This window comes from Coffea arabica, chromosome 8c, assembly GCF_036785885.1.
Source record: "Coffea arabica cultivar ET-39 chromosome 8c, Coffea Arabica ET-39 HiFi, whole genome shotgun sequence".
Classification (NCBI taxonomy): domain Eukaryota; kingdom Viridiplantae; phylum Streptophyta; class Magnoliopsida; order Gentianales; family Rubiaceae; genus Coffea; species Coffea arabica.
Genome location: NC_092325.1, coordinates 38,267,092 through 38,293,464, shown reverse-complemented (window position 1 = coordinate 38,293,464; position 26,373 = coordinate 38,267,092). Strand labels below are relative to the sequence as shown.

Genomic DNA, 26,373 nt, shown 5'->3' with positions numbered 1-26,373 from the left:
TTAGGATTTTTTTATAAAAAAAATATATTATAGTAATTAAATATATATAAAGTAAAAAAAAGTTTGAAAAATTAATCATAAAAAACGTAAAAAATTTTTGACAAAAAATGACAGTTCAAATAATTTAGTTTAGTTAGATAAAATATTTTTTATATTTATTAAATTATTTTTAATTCATAAACGGGTTATCGGGTCATCCATGGATTAACTCGAATTCGACCTATTTTCTTTTCGAATTCATTGTGTTCGACTCGATTCTAATCCGAACCTGCGAAGTTCAACCGAAACTTATTAATTTCGTGTTAGGTTCGTGTTGTATTTTCAAATCGTATCGAAAATTGCCACTCCTACATAAAACCCATTTTTTTTAATTGGCAATATGTGAAGAACCAATAACCATTTTCCCTTCTTCCAGTACCATGGTTTGAACAGAACTCGCATAAGCCAACCGACAGATTCTAGCATATCACCGTTCTTGTGGTTTGTGTTAATTGGGAAGATCAAGTATTGCACACAAAAGAAGGGTTCCTGTCAATCATCATCTCTGGAAGATGACTACGGAGTTAACTTCTTGTACAAGCAGGTCTAAACAATGGCATAGTCATTAAGATTTAAGACATTGCACAGTACATATTTTTTGACTTGGTAAGAAGACCTTTAAACTGGCACTTCAGATTGATCCCATTGGAAAGCGCATAATTCGCGAAATGCCTGTTTTTTTTTTGGATAAATCGCTACTATCCACTTCGATAAAATTTTACAGAGATGCACTTATTTTGGCTCAATAAAGTAGCAATGATAGATTGGCTGAAGACAACTTTTAATTTGATTATAATTTTTTAGTTAATGAAGCGGAGGTGAAAATTAATTAGTCAAATGGATTATCCATAATGCAAAAACATTAGGAATTTCACTTCTAATTGTGCCTTTCCATAATGCAGAAGATCACAGTAGATTGTGTGGGCTATATAAGCAGAACCGCAAGAACTCGTAACAGCTCAACCACGTTCCCAATTCGCATCCAACAGCTCATTGAAGTTCCCAATACCATGTGGGGATTTCGCTCATCATCAACATTAGCGAACATATTTCTCCTTCTCTTAGTTGCCATGATCTTTTCAGTAAGCCATGTTTCAGCTTCTAAACAATTTCAAAATGAGACTGATCGTCTTGCTCTGCTTGAATTCAAGAAGCAGATATACAATGACCCGTCTGGAGTGCTGAAGTCCTGGAACCATTCACAACACCATTGCCAGTGGGAAGGAGTCACATGTGGTACTCGACATCAAAGGGTGATAGCCTTGACTCTACGGCATAAGCAGTTGTCTGGAACCATATCTCCTCATGTCGGAAATCTAAGCTTCATGAGGTTCATCCATCTTGAGGAGAATCAATTCCACGGTGAGATTCCCCAAGAATTCGGTCGCCTCTTCAGGCTGAGAGGCCTGAACCTCTCAAGTAACGCGATCGGTGGAGAAATCCCAGCAAACCTGAGCTACTGCACAGAGTTGATAAATATTAGCATGCATGACAACAAGCTAGAAGGGAAAATTCCGATTGATCAGCTAAGCAGTCTGAAGAAGCTTGAAGGACTTGTTCTTTTTGTAAACAATTTGACAGGAAAGATTCCCTCCTCCATTGGTAACTTATCATCGCTGACTCGACTCGCTTTCGATTTCAACAATCTGGAGGGAAATCTGCCCATGGAGATGGGGCTCTTAAAAAGGTTTGCTGGGTTAGGAGCTGCAGAAAATAATCTATCTGGTATAATCCCTGCCTCTATCTTTAATAGTTCAGCCATTACTGTCATTTCAGTGGCCGGCAATTCCTTTCATGGCAGTCTCCCAACCAACATAGGTCTCACCCTACCAAATCTGAAAATTTTAGGTGTTTCGTCAAACAAGTTCTATGGAAACTTTCCAACTTCAATCACCAATGCTTCTGGGCTTGAGGAACTTGATCTTTCCAGAAATAAGTTTAAAGGCCAAATTCCAACTAATTTAGGAGATCTGACAAATCTTCAATTACTAAATCTTGCTGTCAATCTCTTCGGCAGTCATTCTACGGAAGACTTGGACTTTATTGCATCACTGACCAACTGCAGTAATCTAAGCGTTATTTCCGTGAGTTACAATAATTTTGGAGGTAATATACCAAAAGTCATGGGCAATCTATCAAATCAACTCACTAAATTGTACCTGGGAACAAATCAACTGTCAGGAACTATTCCAGAAGGATTTGGAAATTTTGTCAACCTATATCTCCTTACCCTTGAAGAAAACCATCTTACAGGGGTCATTCCAAGAGATTTTGGCAAATTACAAGATTTGCAAAGATTGCGTCTGGACCAAAATGAGTTGTCAGGACAGATAGTCTCCACCCTATGCAATGCCACAGGTCTATACCATCTGAACTTATCATTTAACAAGTTTGAAGGGGGCAATATATTTGACAATGTTCTTATGAGATGTCAAAATTTGCAATATCTGGATATATCTCATAACAACTTCACTGGAATTATATCACCACAATTTTTGCAGACGCACTCATCACTGATGTACATCAAAATAGGTGAAAATTCATTTAGTGGTTCTCTGCCTCCTGAAGTTGGAAAGCTTATACATTTGGTGGATTTCAATGTTTCCCACAACCAATTTGCTGGAGATATACCCATATCACTTGCTGATTGTTCAATTCTGGCGAATCTTTCCATGCAGGCCAATTTTTTCCAAGGAACAATTCCACCAAATTTGGCTTCTTTGAAGAGCATCCAGCAAATAGACCTTTCAAGTAATAACTTGACTGGATCAATACCAAAGGAACTTGAGAAGCTTCAATATTTGAGGTACTTGAACCTTTCCTACAACGACATCGAGGGAGAGGTACCAAACACAGGGATTTTCAGCAATGCAAGTCAAATGTCATTGATTGGCAACAACAAACTCTGTGGAGGCATTCCGGAATTGGAGTTCCCACCTTGCTCAGTGATTAAGGGGAAAAACTGAGGAAAGCTGAAGGTTATCATATTGCTGTCCATTGTTTTATCGGCAACGCTTATGGTTCTTGGTACAGTGTTGTTATATCTCCTGGTATATCGAAAAAGAGAAAGAAGACTGGTGGCCGGATTCTCTAGCATGCCTACAAGAGTGAATAAGCTCTTGCGAATTTCTTACCATGAACTTCATCGTGCAACTTCGGGATTTTCTCCAGAAAACTTAATTGGTTCAGGACACTTTGGAGCTGTCTACAAAGGCACACTAGAAAAACATGGCAATAAGCTTGTAGCAGTCAAAGTTCTTGATCTTCAAAAGAATGGGGCTTCCAAAAGTTTTAAGGCCGAGAGCAAAACATTGAGAAACATTCGCCATAGAAACCTCGTGTCTATCGTGAGTTATTGCTCCAGTATTGATTCCAAAGGTGATGAATTCAAAGCTCTAGTCTATGGGTTTTTGGAAAATGGGAATCTGGACTTGTGGTTGCATCCTGCAGAGACAGCTGATCAAGCAACAAGCTTAAGAAGTCTTAATCTTCTTCAGAAGCTAAATATTGCAATTGATGTGGCTTCAGCATTGCAATATCTTCACGACCACTGCGAAGCAGAGATTGTTCACTGTGATCTAAAACCAAGTAACATTCTTCTTGACAATGATCTTGTTGCCCATGTGGGTGATTTTGGATTGGCAAGGCTCCTCCCAAAACCCAACGACAGATCTTCCGAGCAGGGAACCAGCAGTTCTATAGCCGTAAAAGGGTCAATCGGTTACGCAGCTCCAGGTAATTACGAATGTTTACAGTTAAAATGTTACTTAATTGTGCACAGACTACTGTTTGGCACTTAAAAGTTGGCACTTTCACGGGTTATCATTATTCTTTTTTTATCATAATTTCCATCAGAGTTTTTAAACTTTTTATACTTCCTCCTGAATATAAAATTCTGTTAAACAGTTATAGGAGAGGTCAACATAACTTTGCAATGCAAATTAAAGCTAATATTAAATAATAATAGTATAAAACAAGAAAAATATACATATTATTGAAACAAAAGGCAAGAAAATCTCGGAAGTCCATATGGAAAAGGAAAAAATGTGTAGTGATTCATTTTAACAATTTCAATCAAGTCTTATTTACAAACTAGTACTTAAACATAGCAGCTATATTTAATTTACTTCCTTAGATTATATATATATATATATATAGCTTCTCCTTTACAACATAACAATAATATATCTAGAAACAAAAATTCAGAGTATGGGCTGGGTCATGCGGCATCAACTCCGGGGGATGTCTACAGCTACGGCATTCTTTTGCTAGAGATGATCACAAAGAGGAGGCCAACAGATGATATGTTCATGGATGAGTTAGATATACATAACTATGTTAACAGGGCTTTGCATGAACAAGTCTCCGAGATCGTGGACCCGTTGCTTCTTTCTGAAGGAAGAGATGAAAACAGTAGAATTACTCATGGAGAGGAAACTATTAATGGTGGAAGAGAGATTGATTGCATTATTTCCCTATTAAAAATCGGACTGATGTGCTCTGCAAAATTGCCAAATGATCGGATGCACATGAATGAAGTTGTCAGAAAATTACATCTCATTAAGGATGTCTTACTTGGTGTGAGGGTACATCAAGAAAATCTTCAAGTTTGATAGCCACAGGTATACTCGAGAATTTAATACAGCCCACAAGTTGAAGTTCATTATTTTTTTTCTATCTTAGATAAGTTCTTTTATTTTGGACGAAGTCTTGTAAGCTAACTGGTTTCTATCATTCAGAATCCATTGTAGACCCCAAAAAAAAAAAAAAAACGGAAACAAGAGAAAGTTATACTATATGTGTTGTGCCCACTAGCATGGAAAAGGATGTCTGCTCGTACTAATGCTTGAAATCTTGATTTGCAGCTGCTTGCTGGTCTAAATCAAACAAGATGAAGTTGCTAGTTCGATGAACTGATAAAGAAGACATCTAAGGCTTTTTCTTTGAAAAAATGAATGGATGATTCAAATACATTCCTAGTCTTTCTTTACAAGAATTGTATGTTTTGAAAGGTAGTCAATTGGCTCAATTCTGCTTGAACATTTTTATGCTTCCATACTATGCTTGGATCTTATGCTTCCATAATATACATCATACAATAAGCGTATTTATTCCATGCTTAATATTGTCCCATAATGTAGAAACTTTCAGTCAACGCTTAATTTACAAATCTATTCCTCTGCTCCGAGAAAAAATGGATCTCCATAAGTATACGAAATTGCAGAACTGTCTGAAACTTGATTTCATCTCAGATTAGTGAGGAGTAATTTTCTATACTTGTCACTTTAACGAAGCTAGTTAACGAAGCTAGTGTTAGAGCTGTTTGACCAATTCTTTGTGTAATTGGAAAACAAATATGCCAATTTTGAAACTAAAAAACCAAGTCAACCTTTCAAGGATTTTAATAAATTGTGATAGGCAGACTCAACCAATTCTTGGTCCAATCTTTAAGTCAAGTCAGCATATGAACCTTGTTCGAGATAAGTTTCATGCATTCTCCTATCATTCTCTTCACAAGTTAATCTTAAAGCTCAACACAACTCTTAACTGAAAACAAAGGAAAAAATTCAAATGCTGACTGACCAAGGAATAAAAAAGGCAAACGACTTCATTTAATATCAGAGGGCATGATATCATATGAATCATCACCTACACAATCACTTCGTATGTTTATAAAGAAAAAGCAAGACATGCCAACAACGGCAACTAGGCCCCGTTTGGGATTGCGGTGCTTTTGGTAAAAGAAGTACTTTTATGTTCTAAAAATACTTTTAAAGTGTTTGGTAAACATTATCTCATAAAACTAGGAGCAGAGCTCTTGGTATTAAAAACACTTTTAGTAAAATCTAAAATTTTGTACTTTTAGAGTAGCTTTTGTGATTTAAAAAATAAAACATCAAATTTAATCATCTTATCCTATATTATGAACTAAATAAAGAGATAAAAACTTTTAAAAATTTTTAAATTATACATTATTCAATACAATAAGTATTTATTGAATTATGTCTCCAAACAATATATTTAAAAGTATTTAAGTAGTTAATAAGTACTTTTATTAAAAGTTCTATTATATAAGTACTTTTCAATAAGCGACCCAAACCCAAACATGCCCTAGAAAATCTTCTAGTCACTATGGACGCTTGTCGAAACCTCCAAAAAATAATACTAATTCCACATCACAAATAAGAAATTTTTATAGTATGATAGTGAAAGTTAGGTCGAATCCAAGGGAACTCCGCTCCGGCGATCCTTTTTGGACGGAAACCTAGTTGTTACCGAAGCTGTATGTATGCATCAATAACTGTTAATCTCTCCATAGATTATCCATGGAAGACAAAGAAACAGAGTTCCTCTGTAAACTCACAGCAAACCATCTCTTTTTAGCCCAATTCGGGTGCCTATGAATGAGATAGCAAGAAAATTAGATCTACTCAAAGATCTGGCATTTGCTTCAAATCAGATCTCGAGGTCGGATCCTATTCTGAGAAGTAAGGAAAATTTTCCTTACTAAATTTGACGCCGGATATGATTTGCTTCGAGCCAGATCCAAGGACCGAACTCACTTTTGAGAATTGAGAAGTTTCTTTTGATTTGATCTGACTTTGGAGTTTGGACTTACGGTCAGATCCTTGTTAACGGTTAAAATTCATTAAAATTTTACCACCAAATGATGCCTCAACTTTAGACAATGTTTCTGATCATATCACTTGCGCTTCTTATGTAAATACCTATTCACATGAAACAAAACTTTGAAAATTTTTTTGATCATTGACTATAAGATACAATTCCTGAATCATAACAATTCTAGCTGTGCAACATCACGTAAAGGATTGATTTACTGCAGAAAATCATTCTTCACATTTTAAAATACGCTTTGTTGTTCTAATTAGTCCGTTATATTAGTGTATATTTGATAGGGTATCATTTGTTAGTAATTTTATTATTAATTTTCCCTTTTATCCCTGCCAAATATTGTGTTAATTGTTGATATCCATTTATATTTGATATCTGGACTTAATTTCAGGGAATGAAGCAGAAAACTACCAAAAAGGAGGGATTTTCTGGACAAAATGGAGACTTTTAAGGGCTCCAATCCTTGGGCCCTTGGATCGGTAGGAACCACAAAACTAGTGAAAGATATTTAGTCATTTTAGCTCTTCAAAGAAAGAAACGTACAAGACTTGAAACAATAAGCAATTCGGCAGGCTTTTCTTTTGGGTAGCTTTGACTACCAGTTGGGTGGGGACCACTGAAGATTAGATTAGTTTCTTTCTTTTGGCTCTTAAATAGACAAGAAGAAACGTACAGGCGGCTGAAGTTTTAGCCTTTAGCATTGTTTTTAGTTTTCTTTCTTCTGACTGGCCTTTAACACACGCCAGGTGTTCGACAGGAAAAACATCTTTGATTCCTTGCTTTCTAGTAAAAAACGCAATGTCTTTGGAATCCATTAATTTGCGTAGAGATTTATTTATGCGGCGTGGCTAAGCCTTCCATCTAGTCAAGGGTCAACTCGACAGTGCAGTCCCAAAAATCTGTGAGATCTAATTAGTTTTCACGCGTTCCTCAATTTATTAATATTTGCACGTTGTCTGCTTGAATTTTGATGGGATTATTTTATTAATTGGATGTCAAGGGCCCGATGTTCAATGTGATTTATTAATCTCGTGCAAATTTAGTCAATTAAATCCGTATTTGATTGATTAATATTAGTGGCAACTGATATGTTTACACATTAGGGGAACGTGCAATTTAATTTAAATAACCCTCGTAGCGTGTTATTGATTAGGGATAGGTTTTTCTAGTTATTAATGCAATTGGGAAATTAATTCCTACGGTCGTACCTAGGAGTATTTTCTGGTTAGGGGTGATCAATGGTCGTACCTTGGTTATCAATAAATTAAGGAAAAATTGGTTGTTAGAGTTCATCGGCGACTATAACTAGCCTATTAATAAATTAAGTGAACCTCTCTTGCATCAATGATCGGATAAATGGACTGTGTCTGAGTAGTTGTATCCTTAGCTAGAATTTATTTATTCTTGATTTACTTCCTGCTATATTCGTGCCAGTTAATTATTCATTTTTAGTTGAATTGTTTAATTGTTTTTAGTTTCATTCCGGTGAAATCCCCCCTTACCAATTGGAATTTAAAAGAGACAAATATCCCCAGTTCCTGAGGAGACGACCCTACTTGCCACTGTCTACTATTCAGTAATTTTTGTCAACTAATTAATTCTAGTAAATCGGATTAAGCAAACTCTTCGGGAACAGGGTAAATCAAGTAACCCATTGCACACCTAGAGTCCCTGCTCCAGTATCTAGGATTAATTATTGACTGATTTTAGTGGTATTTAGGTTATTATTATTATTATTGCATAGGCTCGACGCCCTATCAATATTATAGACAAACAAATTTTGTCTTATCTCGAAAGATATTTATTATTTGCAACAGATATTAATAGTGAACAAGTATAGCTTAAAGAAAAGTGGTTACTGTAATTTATGATTTTTTTTTTCAGAACTGTAATTTATGATTTGAAACCTTTTCTATCTTTGTCCATCTCCCTAGTATTTATACGAGGAGACTAAAGTCTTCCGGTCCTTGCAGAGTAGACATGATGCAGGGTACTAAAATGCGAGTTTAAAATTATAGACTTAGAAAGTAAGTCAACAGCAACTGTTTGGTCCTTCCTACCAAGTGGTTGGATGAAGTGGACAAGTCATGTAGTAGACTGACTGACTGACTGTTGTAGACATGAAACAATAATAACTTGTAGTTTTCGAATATAGAAATTGGGAGAGTATTTAGAAATATTGACGACCTAAATGAGACGCTAGAAATACTTTGAGAAAAGTCTAAGAAAGTGTCTCTAGTTTCGAGAGTTTTAACTTTTTTTAGGCGTTGAGGGTCTACAAATTGAATAATCTTCGTGTGTGGTAGAGAAATTTTTTCGCTGCTTCTCCCAGACAATTTGTTTGGATAAGAGTTTATTTGGATAATTTATTTGAGATAATTACTATAACACTTTTTATGATATAATGTATGTGAGATAAAAAGGTGATTGAAAAGATAAAAAGATGATTGAAATTTATGAAGTAAATTATTTTGTTTTAAATTATCTCAATCCAAACACATTGATTGAGATTCTTAGCTGAAGTAGAAAGGGAGGCGAAAGACCAAAACAAAGCAAAACGGACAATGTCATCCCAAAGTATTTGTCAGAGCGTAATTTACTTCAACAAAATCCAGTGCCTTGTTCAAGTCATGCGCATGGCATGCAAGGAACAACAAAATTAAATAAAATGAAATAACAAAAGTACCTCAATGAGGAGTGAGCTGGATGGAGAGAGTGAAGAGAGAGTGAGACAGATTTGAATGCGTAATTGGGAGGGCTTTGTGTTCGGATTGCGTACCTCGCATTCGACAAATGCAAGGTAACTCAGCTCGCATTTGCCAAATGCCAGCTATTTTTCCTTTTTTCCTGAGAGATTGACCTTTGCATTTGCTTGCATTTCACAAATGCGAAGATCATAATCCTCGAATTAACTTAAAAAATTACCCCCTTGTAGAAAAACTTTTTTTTTCATCACAATTTAAGAATTTACTCCGAAATCCAATGCCTTGTTCAAGTCATGCTCATGGCATGCAAGGAACAACAAAATTATATAAAATGAAATAACAAAAGTACCAACTCTTGCATTTTTTAGAGTCCACCTACAAAAATCGATTCTAAATTATGACATTCTTAAATAATAGATACAAACACGGAAATTTCTAAAATTAAAGAGATGAGTTATCTATTAATTTGTTTCTGTTGATTAAATCATTGTCATTTAGTATTGGATTTTTCCTCTAAATATATCATGAGTGTTAGATAATTTAGAGTGTTAACAAGTCTAAACTATTATCCTCTCAATTAACTCAATTCATTTTAGGAAGAACTCAAATTCACAGCCCTTTCATGCTAAATTCACACTTTATACATGTGTTAGACACTTATGTCCTTAACTTTTAAACATCAAATTAAAACTTTTTATAGTAATATCTTTCCTAAAGAAAAATATTCACACCCTAATCTTTATTGTGACTTTTATATAGAAATTCCTATTTTTTTAACATATCTTTTATACAGAAAAACAATTTCTTATACTACAGGGGCGAGGCGAAAGACCAATGATACGATAACAGGTGATTATCACTTCTCGTGTAAGAAACTTGCGAAAATTTGTTCAGTAGCTTGCCAAGTTACTTTTCAGGTCAATAGGAATTGTTTGGTCCTTCCTAACAAGTCGTTGAGTGAAGTGGACAAGTCATTTAGCAGACTCACTGTCATAGACATGAAAGAATAACAAATTGTGGGCCACGAATATAGAAATTGTGAGAGTATTCGGATTGGTTAATATTGACGAAGTAAATGAGGGGTTAGAAAAAACTTTGAGAAAAGTCTAAGAGGGCCACTCTAATTGAATATTTTCTGTATGTTCAAAAATTGTGGATAGAGAAATTTCTTTCTCACTTCTCCCATACATACACATTGAGATTCTTAACTGAAGTAGAAAGAAAGGCAAAAGACCAAAACAAAGCAAAACGGACAATAATGTCATCCCAAAGTATTTGTTAGAGTGTAATTTATTTCAACAAAATCCAGTGCCTTGTTGAAATAATGCTTAGGGTACGCAAGGAACAAAAAAATAAAGTAAAATGAAATAATAAAAATATCAACTCTGTCAAAATAGAGTCCACCTACAAAGAAGTCACTTCAAATCACGACATTTTTAAACGATAAATACAAACATGAAAATTCCTAAAATTAAGAAGGTGGGTGGATTATCCATTAGTTTGTTTATATTTGAAACCTTTTCTTTCTTTGTTCATCTTCGTGGTATTTACACCAACAGACTCAAGTCTTCTAATCCTTGCAGAAAAGACATGCAATGTACTAAAATACAAGCTTAAAATTATAGACTTAAAAAGTAAGTCAACAGCAACTATTTGATCCTTTCTAACAAGTTTTTCAGTGAAGTGGAGACTATTTTTTGAGTAACTTTTTTTTTAGACATTATTTGTTTTGAGTGGTACAAAATATTAGAATTGACTAATGATTTTAGGGACAAGTAGACAAATTAACAGAAAGATGATATTAGAGGGTGAAGGTCAAAATAACTATACCTTAAGGGGATTTACTGCAATTAACTCTTAAGGGTATCAATATCTTTTTGACATTTTGGTTACGCAATGTTGGAGTTGACTAATGATTTACTGATAAAATGAGGAACAAAAATGAGGAACAAATAACGTTAGAGCATAAAGTGCAAAACTAGTTAAACCTTGAGGGAAGTTTTTGTGATTAACCCTTTATTATATGATCAACAATTTCGGATGTTAGTCAAGAATAATTATTCAAAAAATATTTCTCTCATTTCCCCAACAGACCATATTGCTTGAAAACCATGGTCCTGATCTAGAATCTAGCAATCAAATGAGGAACGTTAACCAGAAATCAAGTTGCACACCAAGTGCAAGTACAAAATGGTTAACCACAAAAATATTGACTTGAGTGCATGAAATACGTTGAATTTATCTAATCTGAACTGCTGAGTAGCTTTTAACTCATGATCACTTTGTCAATAACAATGAATAGACGTTCCGTGGCTAAGGATCTTCTGTACCTGAAAATGATTCATCAACAGTACATCTTGTTACCATCTTAATGAGAAAAAATTTGTGCATGAGGAAGAAAGATGATCCAGCAGTGCAAGTACAAAATGGTTAACCACAAAAATATTGACTTGGCGTGGGGGAGAAGAAGCAGAGAAAAAGGGGAAAAAAGAGGAAAGGTTTTCTTTTCTTAAAGAAATTTTTACATACTTCAAAAAGTTTTTTTACAAATTCTACAGTAAATTACAGTAAAATTTTTTACAAACTCCCAAAAAACTCACTTATCAAACGGGGCTTATGTTTGGCTTCATTGGGGTTATTACCATTATTATTATTATCATATCATCATCGGGGAAAAGAGTCATAACCTTTTTTAAAAATACATCAAAATTCTGAAGAAAAACCTGTCTAACAGTGATATGTTACTTGGAAAAATTTCTGCTTTGAGTTTACCGCTGAATGGGGAGTTGTTTGCTAAATGAGAATGAGCTTATGATTTAGTGGATAATTAATGCATCTTTCAAGATTTAAAACAGTAGGATTTTGACTAAAACTGACCCTCTCTTTATTGATGAACAACAAAAATAGAAAATGAAAAGAACTTCGTAATTAATTTTACTTGGCTTCATGGACTTTATTGTTCAATTAAAAGGAAAAAATAAGAAAAATGTACGACAAGAAAACATAAATAGATAAGTAAATGCACAGGTAGAAGAAATAGCAGCGTGAACAAGTGATCAGGACTTGGTCTCGTTGCTAAGCCAAGGCCCCTGGTCACCGAGAAGATTGAAATGTAATTTGGAAAATTCGGCTTTTATTTTCATTTATTTCTCAGCAAACTGGAAGGATTACATGCAAAATCTCCGCCATCCCAAGGTGGATTTCTTGAAAAAAAAAAAAAAAAAGCAAAAAGAGCAAACTCGACAGAAACGCTATACATCTGTGATCTGATTTTCAAATTCATGTTTGTCATCATTCGTAAAACCCTTTTTTCCAAATTGATAGACGGTGATACGTAAAGGACCAATAACCATTTTCCCAGCTGCGGACCATAAATGATAGTCTTCACCAAGTAATTTTCCCTTTCATTAAAAATCTTGGGACCACCAAAATTGTTTCATCTCTCATGTTTCTTTTTTTTATTTTTTTAAAAAAACTTTTTCTTGTCTATCACACATTCTAAAATGACAATCTGATATAGATTTTAGGGATAGCATTGGAACATTACTTTAATTTTTTTTCCCTACATGCACATATGGAGAAATTTCTAACTTTGTGATGAATTTTAAAAAAATTCTACAAAAGGGCTGATTTTGGCGAGAGAATCCGTCGGAGGGTCTTCGCATTTCACGAATGCGAGCTCTCTCAGCAGAGCTCGCATTTCTGGAATGCGAGCTCAGTAGAGCCCAGAAGTTGCTTACAGAATGCTTTATATTACAAATTGACTCGAGACGCCTAAATGATTGTTGTATTCAACCTAAGGCCAAAACATCACCAGGACTAAAACATCAAAGTCCGCATGGCAGTGAAAGTTTTTGTATTCTGGAGGCTGAAGTAATCAATACAATCATTACTACATAAGTTAAAGTTATTGTGGATAGATCTTTATATTTGTTGCAATAATTAAGATGACGATTATTTCACAAGTAATAGAGCTGTGAAAAAGTAACTTCGGCATGTTTTTCATCCTGTGATTATATGTTGATCTGCTTAATCTTTGAACAGCATCCCTGTAGAACTTCACTCCTCCTGTCAGAGTGCAAATATTGCAGCATATTTTAGACACCTTTAGGATCTTGATTCTTGCAAAGAAGAAATAAAACCCAAAAAAAAAAAGAAAGATTTCAAACTTATATTCTTGAAAAGAACGCTTCTATACCAATTAAGTATGATAACATATAACACAAATAATGCACCTGTTCTTCATATGCATCCACAATTCTGAGAGCTCCTTTGTGTGTAATGGCTTCACAAGATAGTCAGTAGCCCCAAGTCTCAAGCCTTTTTTTTTTTTTTTCCAAACACAGCTCGCATTCGGCGAGCTCACATTGGAGCTCGCATTCGTGAAATGCGAGCTCAATGAGCTCGCATTCTCAGAATGCGAAGACCCTCATTTGTAGAAACAACTCCAACAATCGCCCTTGTTGTAGAATTCTTTTTTTTTTCCATCATAAAATAAGAATTCACCCTACACATATGACATTAAGTCAACATAAAAAAAGAAAAAACTAAAAATTATAACATTAAAAAAATCCCTTCTTTTTAAAAAAAATTAAATTTTTTTTGAGAAAATGGCATTAAAACAACATAAAAAGGGGGAAAATTGGGAACATCACCTAATAATATCAAGATTCTTGTGATTTGTGTTAATTGGGAAGATCAAGTACTCCACACAAATTCAGGCTTCCTGTTAATCATCATCTCTGGTAGATGATCACATTAATCCCAGCTTTGAAAAGTATTGCAAGTTGGTCGATATGCGTAAATTGCAAGTTGGTGGAAGCTTACTGACCATTTCTCTATTAAGTTCTGACAACGAGGTTTAGCTCCAAGAATATACCTAGAAAATTAAGTCCCATTAGTTCCAATTGTGTGGGCTACATGCAAGATTCTATAACAGCCAAAACATTGTTCCCATTCCGCAGAAACTTTTATCATTCTATCACCAATTTGTTGCAAATTAATCCATCTTTGCCTTCACTGCTCATCGAAATTCCAAATACCATGTGGGGATTTCGCTCATCAACATTAGTGGGCATTTTTCTCCTCCTCTCAGTTGCCATGAACCTTTCAGTAAGCCATGTTTCAGCTTCTAAACAATTTCAAAATGAGACCGATCGTCTTGCTCTGCTTGAATTCAAGAATCAGATATACGATGATCCGTCTGGAGTGCTAAAGTCCTGGAACCACTCACAGCACCATTGTCACTGGGAAGGAGTCACATGCAGTGCCCGACATCAAAGGGTCATGGCCTTGACTCTAAGGCATAAGCAGTTGTCTGGAACTATATCTCCTCAGGTCGGAAATCTAAGCTTCATGAGGTTCATCCAACTTGGGGAGAATCAATTCCATGGTGGGATTCCCCAAGAATTTGGTCGCCTTCTCAGGCTAAGAGTCTTGAACCTGACAAGTAACGCAATCAGTGGAAAAATCCCAGCAAACCTGAGCTACTGCTCAGAGTTGGTAACTATTAGCCTACATGACAACAAGCTAGAAGGGAAAATTCCGATTGATCAGCTGAGCAATTTGAAGAAGCTTGAAAATTTTTTTCTTTACACAAACAATTTGACAGGAGAGATTCCCTCCTCCATTGGTAACTTATCATGGCTGACTCAACTCGATTTTGGCTATAACAATCTGGAGGGAAATTTGCCCATGGAAATGGGGCTCTTAAAAGGGTTATCTTTTTTTGCAGCAGCAGAAAATAAACTCTCTGGTATAATCCCTGCCTCTATCTTTAATAGTTCAGCCATTACTGCCATTTCAGTGGCGGACAATTCCTTTCATGGCAATCTCCCAACCAACATAGGTCTCACCCTACCAAATCTGGAAGAATTACTTCTTGGGGGAAACAAGTTCTATGGAAACTTTCCAACTTCAATCACCAATGCTTCTGGGCTTGAGGAACTTGATCTTTCCAGCAATAAGTTTGCCGGCCAAATTCCAACTAATTTAGGAGATCTGACACAACTTAATTTTTTATCTCTTAGTGATAATCTCTTCGGCAATAATTCTACAGGAGACTTGGATTTTATTGCATCACTGACCAACTGCAGTAATCTAAGAATTCTTTCCTTGAGTGCCAATAAACTTGGAGGTAATGTACCTAAAATCATGGCCAATCTCTCAAATCAACTCACTGAATTGTTCGTGGGAGCAAACCAACTGTCAGGAACCATTCCACAAGGATTTGGAAACTTTGTCAACCTAATTCAACTTGGCCTTGAATTGAACTCTTTTTCAGGGATTATTCCAAGAGATTTTGGCAAGTTACCAAATTTGCAAGGATTGCGTTTTGACAATAATCAATTTTCAGGACAGATAGCCTCTACCCTATGCAACAACACCAATCTATTCTATCTGGACTTATCATTTAACCAGTTTGAAGGGTGCTATATATTTGACAATGTTCTTATGAACTGTCAAAATTTGCAATATCTGGATATATCTCAAAACAACTTCACTGGAATTATATCACCACATTTTCTGCAGACGCACTCATCACTGATTGCTATGGTATTAAGTGAAAATTCTTTCACTGGTTCTCTGCCTCCTGAAGTTGGAAAGCTTGTACATTTGGTGAATTTCTCGGTTTCCCACAACCAACTTGCTGGAGCTATACCCATCTCACTTGCTGACTGTTCAGATCTGGAGAATCTTTATATGGAAGCCAATTTTTTCCAAGGACCAATTCCACCAAATTTGGCTTCTTGGAAGAGCATCCAGCAATTAGACCTTTCAAGTAATAACTTGACCGGTCCAATACCCAGAGAACTTGAGAAGCTTCACTCTTTGAGCTACTTAAACCTTTCCTACAACGACATCGAGGGCAAGATACCAAACACTGGAATTTTCAGTAATGCAAGTCAAATATCATTGACTGGCAACAACAAACTCTGTGGAGGCATTCCAGAATTGGAGTTCCCACCTTGCCCAGTGATTAAGGGGAAAAACAGAGGAAAGCTGAAGGTTATCATATTGCTGTCCATTGTTTTACCAACAGCGCTTCTGGTTCTCGGTGCAATGTTGTTATATTTCTTGGTATATCATAAAGGAGAAAGAAGAATGGTGGCAGGATTCTCTAGCATGCCCCCAAGAATCGATGAGCTCTTGCGGCTTTCTTACCATGAACTTCTTCGTGCAACTTCTGGATTTTCACCAGAAAACTTAATTGGTTCAGGAAATTTTGGATCTGTCTACAAAGGAAGGCTAGAAAAACATGGCAACAAGCTTGTAGCAATTAAAGTTCTCGATCTTCGAAAGAATGGCGCTTCCAAAAGTTTTAAGGCCGAGTGCAAAACATTGCGAAACATTCGCCATAGAAACCTCGTTTCTATCGTGAGTTATTGCTCTAGTATTGATTCCAAGGGTGATGAATTCAAAGCTCTAATCTATGAGTTCATGGAAAATGGAAATCTGGACCTGTGGCTGCATCCTTCAGAGACAACTGATCAGGCAACAAGCTCAAGAAGTCTTAATCTTTCTCAGAAGCTGAACATTGCAATTGATGTAGCTTCAGCATTGCAGTATCTTCAGAACCACTGCGAAGCTGAGATTGTTCACTGTGATCTAAAACCAAGTAACATTCTTCTTGACAATGATCTCGTTGCTCATGTGGGTGATTTTGGATTGGCAAGGCTTCTCCCAAAACCCGTCAACACTTCTTCCGAGCAAAGAACCAGCAGTACTATTGCCATAAAAGGATCAATCGGTTATGCAGCTCCAGGTAATTATCAGTTACAACCTTTTTTTGGTGCACAGAAATATAGAACTTTTGGGACATTTAATTCTTTTTAATTTTTTTATTATAATTAATATGAGATCTCTAATCACTGATGCATAGTAGCTAATTTTAGTTAAGTCACTTAGTTATAAAAGAAGGTCCATTGTGCCCCAATCTAACATTTGATTAATTTTAATCACTTATATTTTTTATATAGTTTTTCTTTTACCACCCAATAATGACATGTCTAGAAACAAAATCTCAGAGTATGGAATGGGTCTTGTGGCATCAACTCAAGGGGATGTCTACAGCTACGGCATTCTTTTGCTAGAGATGATTACAGGAAGGAGGCCAACAGATGATATATTCGTGGGTGACCTTGATCTGCATAACTATGTTAATGGGGCTTTGCATGAACAAGTTTCTGAGATCGTGGACTCGTTGCTTCTTCTTGAAGGAGATGAAAACAGAAATATGACTCCTGGAGGGGAAACCATTAATGGTGGAAGAGAGATTGATTGCATTATTTCCCTGCTGAAAATTGGACTTAAGTGCTCTGCAAGATTACCAAATGACAGGATGCATATGAATGAAGTTGTCAGAAAATTACATCTCATTAAGGATGTTTTCCTTGGTGTCAGGGTGCATCAAGAAAATTTTGAAGCTTAATATCTACAGGTATACTCAAGAATTTAATACAGCCCACAAGTTGAAGTCCATTTTTTTCTATATTAGGTAAAGAATTTTATTCTTGACATAAGTTTGCAAGCTAACTCGTTCTACCATTCAAAATCTATTCCAGTCCAAAAAAAAAAAACAAAAGCAAAAGCTGCGTGTTGTGCTCACTACCATGGAAAAAGATGGCTTCTCATTCTAATGCATGAATTCTTGATTTGCAGCTGCTTACAGTTCTGAATCTCCAAGCTGAAGTTGTTCATTGGGAGAGCTAATGAAGAAGACACCTTTGGCTTTTTATTTGAAAATAAAAATAAATGGATGATTCAAACATATTCCTGTAGTCTTTCTTTTTAAGAATTAGATGTTCTGGGAGGCAGTAAATTGGTTCAATTCTACTTGAACATCTTAATGCTTCCATATTATGCTTGGATCTAGTGCTTGAATAATATGCAATGCATTATACTTACAATGCATAGTCTTGCTCCCACTTTCTTTGAATTTTGATTTTGTTACCATATGAAATTTCAGTTACAATGGGAACAACATAAGGGGATAAAAGGTAAGGATCAATTGTACAATAAATTCATATGTTCCCTTATTACCATATCCATATATTGCTCAATTAAGTCACCTTGCCCCTTAAAACTAAGGATCTAGCCATGGTGGGGCTCATACTTTTATGCCATATCTTGATGATTTTGAACGTAAAATGTTAGTAGGGCCTAGTAAGTAATCTAGGCAATATCGGGTTAAAAGAAAAGTTAAAGAAGGAAGTGAAGAGGAAGGAGAAATTAAAAAAAAAGATAAAATATTAAATAATTGGAGGAACTGCCAACAAAAAAATCTCAGAAGGGAAAAGGATTTTTGACCGAACAATTTATCTATGTGCAAGTCGCGTTCTCTGGCCCTGGCAGCCCAACTTAGGGTCAAATTTCGGGAGAAGGACAAATTGGGTAAGGTATCAATTCATGGTACGTAAATGTCATAAACCCAAATTTCTTTTGGAGCCCATGTGTCCATTCCATCACAATATCACAAAGTCTGGCCAATAAGGTGGGGCTTAAGATCCTATTTGAGTTATAATTAAGGGTTCACCAGTAAAAGAAATTTAAGGAATGTGTCAAAATACTTGTTTGATTTAGTAAGGTCTGTATATTTATTAATCCCTAAATAGAAATACTTGGAATAGGTTGTGAAACAAAATAGAAATAAGACATGTTGAAACGAAGAAAGTAAAAATTTTTAGACATATCTAAACAAAAGGTTAGTCAACACGGTGGATTTGCGATGGGACCCGCGGCTATGGGAAGTGGATCTGTTTGTGGATTCTTCTTAAAAGCTGAAAAAAATTTCTGAAACATTTTTGAAAATTAATTGCTATCTCTTAATGCCCGTAAACGTCGGAGATTGTGGCTGATTAATTTGTGACTGTTGAGTTATGTCTTTTCCTATAAAAATGACAAGCATTGGCAAATTAAAAAAAATCTTGATCTTTTTTTTTTTTTTTTTGTAAAAGAATACTTGAAATTTGCTATCAAGTTTCTCTAAATCTTATTATATTTTATAGATAATTTGCTATAACTTGTAGCAAATACTTTATATAGTTGGAACAAATAACATCTTAAGCATAATATCAAATACGCCTCAAGATCATTATCTTCAACCTCACTTTCTTAATGAAATTTGCGCAATACAAATTTCTGCACTTTTATGTACTTGTGTATCAATTACATCAACTTCCAATATCTTTGTGTTGAATCTGGAAAGCACAAGGTGTCATGTCCCTTTCCAAAAAAAAAAAAAAAAAGGGCGCCATGTCTCCTACACCCTCAGAGTCTACGATTACAGGCATGTCATTTTTCTGCAGGGGAAAAAAAATTAATTATATATTGCTACAAATGAATTAATTATATATTGCTACAAATGTTGCTACTCCAAAGAAAGCAGTTTCAGATTAATCTTGCCACAAATTCATGTAATGTACTCGATTAGGACATTCGGCATCATATGATGCTTACAGAAATTGACTTTGTCGAACGCTGATTTAACTCAATTGAAGAAAGATTTGCCCCGCAACTAACCGTGCTTCCCATTTCACAGCCATCTTCTAGCACTTGGCTTCGTTTCAGATCATGATCCTTTCCTCCAAATGAATAAGAAGTAATGTAATGTACATAGGACAGTTTCAGCATCCATAACAGTGCATTATAATTTATAACCAGACTTGTTGGTTATCTCGTAACTAATATTCACAGTCTTCAATCAATTACAGAAATGCCATTTTATTACTTGTAATACCAATAAGGGATAATTTCAGAAGCCTTCCTTGAGGTTTTTTTACAATTTCACTTTGCTAAAAGGCATTTCTTTTGCAAATTACCCTTGTATACTCATAAAGTCAACTAAACTCAATTGAAGGACTTTGGAAAATACAATAAAAAGGAAATAAGATGACCTTAAGATATTAATGATTAAGACGTTCATTTTCACAAACTGCTACATCACTGCTAATGGAATATATTTTGCTCCCTTTTTTGTTTTGAAATTTCAAGCCCTTTTAAACTTAAATTTTCTATTTCAATTTCTTGCAAACCTACGTATTTCAAACATCAACAATTTGATATCATTTCCCTCTATTGTTTGTTACAACCTATTTAACTCTTTTAGCCTGCCATACATGATTTTTCGTTATAAATTTCTTTTAACTATTTTGGTGCATTTTCAAGTTTTTTTTTTTGTTGAGTTAGTTACATCAATTACCTATACGCCTTATAATGGTAATTTGGAAATGAAAATAAATTGTAGCACTTCATATTAATATTTTATAGGTAAGGGCTGACATTGTTACATTGAAAATGAAAATTAGGAGAGTAGATATAATATTCAAAACTACAAGGGACCCAAGAGAAAATGTCAAAAACCACAGGACAAACTTGATAAACTTCTCCCTACTAATATTACTCTTCCATTAATTTATAGAAATCCAGTAATCTTTAAAGATAATTCATCATTTTGCATTATAAACCTTTTTGATGTATGTGTTTCAAAAGAGAGTCTATTGGCTCTGAGGCTGCACGAAGTCATAGCCTCAAACGGCTAGCCTGACGTGATGGTTTCCTTTGGTTTGCATTTTCTTTTAGGATAACTATTTTATACATTATCAGTATGTAATTTGTTTTACACTAGTAGTTTTAGAATATGTCACATAACATGAATTCAAATTTGAAGTTTAAATCATGTATATGTGATACACATTTGTAAAAAAAATTGTTATACTATCAGTGCATAAAAAGTTGATTCTTTCTTTTATGGCGTGATGCCATAGATATACAATATAAATGTAGCTCGAATTTAGTTAAACGTTGTTGATTGTTCCACACAATTTTTAATTAATGAAAAAATTTATTATGTTTTTGTACATTATTTTTTTGAATCCATTTTAGTAGTATACATTTTTTATATATAAAAAAAGATCATTTCATTCAATAAATCTGCACTAATGATAGAAAATAAATTAAACAAACATAACACGGATACATTTAGATCTGAAATTAATAGATACAATAGATCTAGGAAATCAATATAAATAAAGATAATATTGGTGCTTCTATATATCTTGCATTCGGATGAATCATTGTAATCCCACACATTTGCGCAAATCTTTTGATAGTCAGATCTAATTAAAACTGGTTCAAATCCAAAGACAAATTTAGATTCGATAATAATGGAGAAATTGTAGATTTGAGAAACTAATAAGCAAATACCCATTAGAGAAATTTAAATCTGAAAATAATGGAGAAATTTTTGCTTCCCTTTTTTAAAATTGAATTTGAACATGTGATTTAATTTTAACTGTTGTAATTGACAGTGGTAAAGGAAATACACCAACAATGGATTACCTTTAAAAAGGCAAAGAAAAAAAAAAACCTAATAAGCAAATATCGATTCGAGAAAAAAAAACAAAAAATGTCCAAAATGTGAATGTGTGATTATAAAACAATGGGTAGTTGACTTAGTGTTGTCCAATTAAAGGAAAATAGAATACGGATTTTTTGTTAAATTAGAGAATAACTAATATTGATTTATAATTAACTAATTATGCAAAAAAATCTATATATTTTCTCCATAATCAGAAATTAGAGAATGGACATCTTTAAGTTTTTGTTAGTAAAATTTATTATTTGCTTCAAAATAAGAATTTCAAAAAATCAAATTTTGATTAAAAAATAAAAGAGAGGAAAAAATCAGCGAAGTAGTACTCTTTCATTAATTACAGAAATCCTATAAAACTTTAGCAAAATCTAAACTCTTTTAATCATGTGTTTCAAAGGAGAGTATTCCAGTGGCTGTGAGGCACTTGCCTTGCGTGAAGTCATTGAGTCAGATTGCTAGTCTTTTTTTTCTATTATTATTGAAATGATAGATTTTTATTGATTGAGAGTTAAACTGTACAATTCTTGAGCAAAGACTCATATTGAACTTTATAAATGTGTACTAAGACATGGAGAAAACCAGCATTCTTCATCTTGTGTTAAACTAACAGCATAATTGTTAATCATTCTACCTCTTATACTGCTCTCATTTGAGAACAAAATAAATGAGCATTTCAAAAACAGTAATCTTAATGTATGGATGTCCTCCAATTGAGCAAAAAGTCTAACATCCATAGTTTTCTTGGTTTTCAAAAGATGTAGTAGCTTATGTGATGAAATTTCCAGTTTGACTACCTTCAAAAAGTCAGATTGCTAGTCTGACGTGATGGTTTTAAAGTCATTGATTGAGAATATCACCTAATATTGTTGAGTTTGTCTTTATATCCCACATTAAAAGTTTATAAAGAAATATCTCCTGTTGGTGGTTATAAATATAATGCACTTAAGTGAGTCTAATTGTATTAAGGGCACCAACCCAAGTGCTATATGTACTAGTTCAAGAGAGTTTTTGGACCCACATCCCAGTCACAGAGAGGTTTTGGTTAGGCATCAAACCAAAAGAGCAAATCATAGATCTTTGGACCATTAAACATTTAGTGCTATTTAAACTCTTTTATATTTTCAATTTTAGGTGCCCTTTAGGTCTCGAAATTATTTTTTAAGATTTTGTACTCTCTCTTTTGTACTGTCTTTCTATTATAGTAAATTTACTACCCTTTTGCCCGTGGACGTAGATCAATTGGACCGAACCACGTAAATTTTGTGTTTCTCTATTTGATTTATTTGTTATATATTGTCATTATTGAGTTACTAAATATCATATTATTTTCATTAGTTAATTTTTTGGAACCAGACCTAACAAATTAGTATCAGAACTTCTGGTTTCAGGTTTTGGGTTCTTCAATATCAATTCTAGGATATTGATTTTGTGCTATAGAGAGTGAAAAAAAACTCTCCGTTGGAGTTCAGTTGAGTTTTGAAGAAGAATTATTTGACCCGTTGGAACTCGTTGAGGGTTTTGAAAAGAAGGTGGAGCAAGATTATATTCATGATTTTTAACCCATTGGGATTTGTTGAACCTCTTGTGAGTTTTGATCCGTTAGGACCTGTTGAATTTTTTGCATCTTGATTCATTGGTGGCTCGTTGGGGTCTGTTGGAATTTTGGTGGTTTGTTGAGATCTGTTGGGACTTTTATGAAAAATGTGGAACTTATTTGCTATTTGTCGATGTTGGATACATGGCAAGGTGGAGATTTGTTGAATTTGTTTTTGTATCCCATATTGAAAGTTTACAAAAAAAAAATATCTCCTCTTGGTAGTTACAAATATAGTGCACTTAAATGAGCCTAATTGTGTTGAGGGCATCAGTCCAAGTGCCATATGCATCATTCCAAGAGAGTTTTAGGGAACCCACGTCCCAGTCACAAAGAGGTTTTGGTTAAGTATCAAACCAATAGAGCAAGTTATGGGCATTTGTGCTATTTAAACTCTTTCGTGTTTTTAGTTTTAGGTGCCTTTTGAGTCTCAAAATTATTTCTTAGGATTTTGTATTCTCTCTTTTGTATTTCTTTCTATTATAGTAAATCTGCTACCTCTTCGCCCGTGAACGTAGGTCAATTGAACCGAATCACATAAATTTCGTATTTCTCTGTTTGATTTATTTGTTATGTTATTGTCATTATTGAGTTGCAAAGAATACTATTATTCTTCTTGTTCAATTTTCTGAAATCAGACCTAACAAATATATTCATGTAGCAGAAGTTATGATTTTTTTTTTTTTTTGTAAGTTGGTAGAAATGTCAAACATGCATTGAGGTAGCCAAGTTCAATTTAGATATTTTCGCAGATAGAACCATTTTCACTTGCCAGGGCGATATAAATGCATCACCTAGAACTTCCACCTACATTATTTCATCTCAACATAGTGCAATTTGTACCACAGGACATCCTGACGTTTTGCAAGAGATCCCAATGACAAGTTTCTGAAATCGTCAGACTAGATATTTATAATAGATGTTTCCTATGGCACCACATGTTGCCTAGGTAAGGTTGTATGTTTGAGTTTCGCTGCTAAGGTGAGAATTGAATTGGTGGATGATCCGTAACAATTCTTATAATTAAATTATGGTCCTGGAAAAACTAGTGCCAATTCCCTACTTATTCCACCTCTTGGTACTACCTTCATTGGCCGGCTTACTCCTAAATCAACATCCCATATCCACCAGTTATTTGCAGTGCAGTGTGATTCATAGTTATATTTATTTATTTGCTTATTTATAGTGTGAGTGAAAGGACTCGAATTATGAATCTTTCACTTACATTCCTTCTTTCGATCCATCCAACTCATCCCTCCTCCCCTCTTCATAGTTGTACTCAATTAGTAACAGTTTCTTAATTTAATTTTGGCCACCCATAAATTGTGAAGTTCCTAAAAATCTAAATATGATTTTTTTGTGGAGTTTAATGCATGAATACATGTAACTAGGTAGATACAACTGAAGTTGTTACTTTCACAGAGGTACAAATAAATGATGCAATTGATGATCTTTCATTTATTTTTCTTTTATTTTTTTCATGTATTTTGAAAGATCTTTCATCCTTTTACTTTTTATGCTGTGTGAATTAATTCTAATTAAAAGAGGACTCAGGTGTTAAACCTTTAAAAACGTGAAAATATACAATGCAATTGATGAAAAATATATGCACACATAGATATGCATTAAGACCTAAAATCAATAGATACAATAATCTAGAAAATCAATATAAATAAAGGTAACATTGGTGCTTCTGTATATCTTGCATTCGAATGCATATCTTCTGACAATCAAATCTGATTAAAACTAGTTCAAATCCAAAAAAAAAATTTTAATCTGACAATGATTGAGAAATTGTAGGTCTGAGAAACTAATAAGCAAATATCCATTAGAGAAATTTAGTTCTGACATGACAATAATGGAGAAATATTTACTTTGTTTTTCATTATATTTTAACAAGTGGTTTAATACGCCAACAATGGATTACCTTTAAAAAGACAATACACCAACAATGGATTACCTTTGTAAGCTGGTACACATAAATTTGAAAGATCACATAGGCTTCAGGTCTAGTTCCGAGTTCTTTTAAAAAAAAAAAAAAAAAAGGTCTAGTACCGAGTTCAGTTAGCAATTTAGCAATTGTTCGACTCTTTTATGAAGAGAATTTGTACTAGAAACTAGTCTAAATTATGCATAAGTTGCTAGAATCCTAAGTTTTAAAAATGTAGTAGTTCTCTAAAAAATTTTCTTTAGCAAAATAAAGATAAAATTTAAGAAACAGAAATGAAGAAGAGAAATTTGAACTCAAAACATTACACGTTCTCATGCCCAAACCGTTCAAGTTGTAGTACTTTTCAGTTTAACGGCCCCCGTGTTCGGTGGAATGTCCCTTTAAGCAAACTAATAATATAGCTGTCTTTTAAATGATCAAAGGGACCATGCGTCTTAGGATGTACTGCCATTTGACAATTTTGCGACTACTGTGGCCTATTTGCATCAATACTCGATTGAGACCTGCCTTGGACTTTCCTATTCAATTGGGAACATTCTACCATCGTAGTAATAAGAGACTCCATTAGCAGGGAAAAAGGAAAAGCAAAAAAGTGTATAGGGGGCAAACTGCAATGTTTTGACAAAACTTTCCTTTTTTTTTTTCTTTTGAGGGAATGTTTTGACAAAATTGGTTTATGAAGCAAAGTGAAATACCAACTTACATGAAGGTACACTTTGTTGCTTTGATAATATCATTAAGTATTTAATCTTTTCTACACTGTTAACATATACATTTACGAGTTTAGAGGTATGCCACATCGTCTGACTTTGAATTTAATTATCAAACTTTGCAAGTATCTAAAAACCTGCTTGTTTATATGCCAATAATAATTTGTTAATTAAACAATCTCATTTCAACTTGTTTGAAATAACACCGTTATTTTAATTTTTACTTATGTTAATTCCATTTTGCACTCTTTACTCCGACTACCTTTTTCATCCTTAAACTACACTTTACTCTTTAAACTGTAAATTCCGTCCTGCTTAAATACAATTCTTGACGGAATGCTCAAAATGAAACTGATAGACTTGCTCTG

General features: G+C 34.2%; 2 protein-coding genes across 2 annotated transcripts; both read left to right on the top strand.

Moving 5' to 3' along the window:
* The first annotated feature begins 2,588 nt into the window (after window positions 1-2,588).
* LOC113705351 (receptor kinase-like protein Xa21) lies at window positions 2,589-4,655 on the top strand. The gene is made up of 2 exons (XM_027227173.2): window positions 2,589-3,774; window positions 4,246-4,655. The coding sequence occupies exons 1-2, from the start codon at window positions 3,057-3,059 to the stop codon at window positions 4,650-4,652; spliced, it is 1,125 nt and encodes a 374-aa protein (XP_027082974.2). The 5' UTR covers window positions 2,589-3,056; the 3' UTR covers window positions 4,653-4,655.
* Window positions 4,656-14,293: 9,638 nt separating this feature from the next.
* On the top strand, window positions 14,294-18,304 carry LOC113706612 (receptor kinase-like protein Xa21). Its single transcript, XM_027228541.2, has 3 exons — window positions 14,294-17,142; window positions 17,405-17,817; window positions 18,039-18,304. The coding sequence occupies exons 1-2, from the start codon at window positions 14,298-14,300 to the stop codon at window positions 17,806-17,808; spliced, it is 3,249 nt and encodes a 1,082-aa protein (XP_027084342.2). The 5' UTR covers window positions 14,294-14,297; the 3' UTR covers window positions 17,809-17,817; window positions 18,039-18,304.
* The last annotated feature ends 8,069 nt before the right edge of the window (window positions 18,305-26,373 follow it).

Bases quoted from the DNA above. Each gene is read 5' to 3' on its own strand.
- LOC113705351 (XM_027227173.2), top strand. From the start codon at position 3,057: ATGGTTCTTGGTACAGTGTTGTTATATCTCCTGGTATATCGAAAAAGA. The intron at 3,775-4,245 runs GTAATTACGAAT...ACAAAAATTCAG, and splicing joins AATCGGTTACGCAGCTCCAG to AGTATGGGCTGGGTCATGCG.
- LOC113706612 (XM_027228541.2), top strand. From the start codon at position 14,298: ATGCAAGATTCTATAACAGCCAAAACATTGTTCCCATTCCGCAGAAAC. The intron at 17,143-17,404 runs GTAATTATCAGT...ACAAAATCTCAG, and splicing joins AATCGGTTATGCAGCTCCAG to AGTATGGAATGGGTCTTGTG.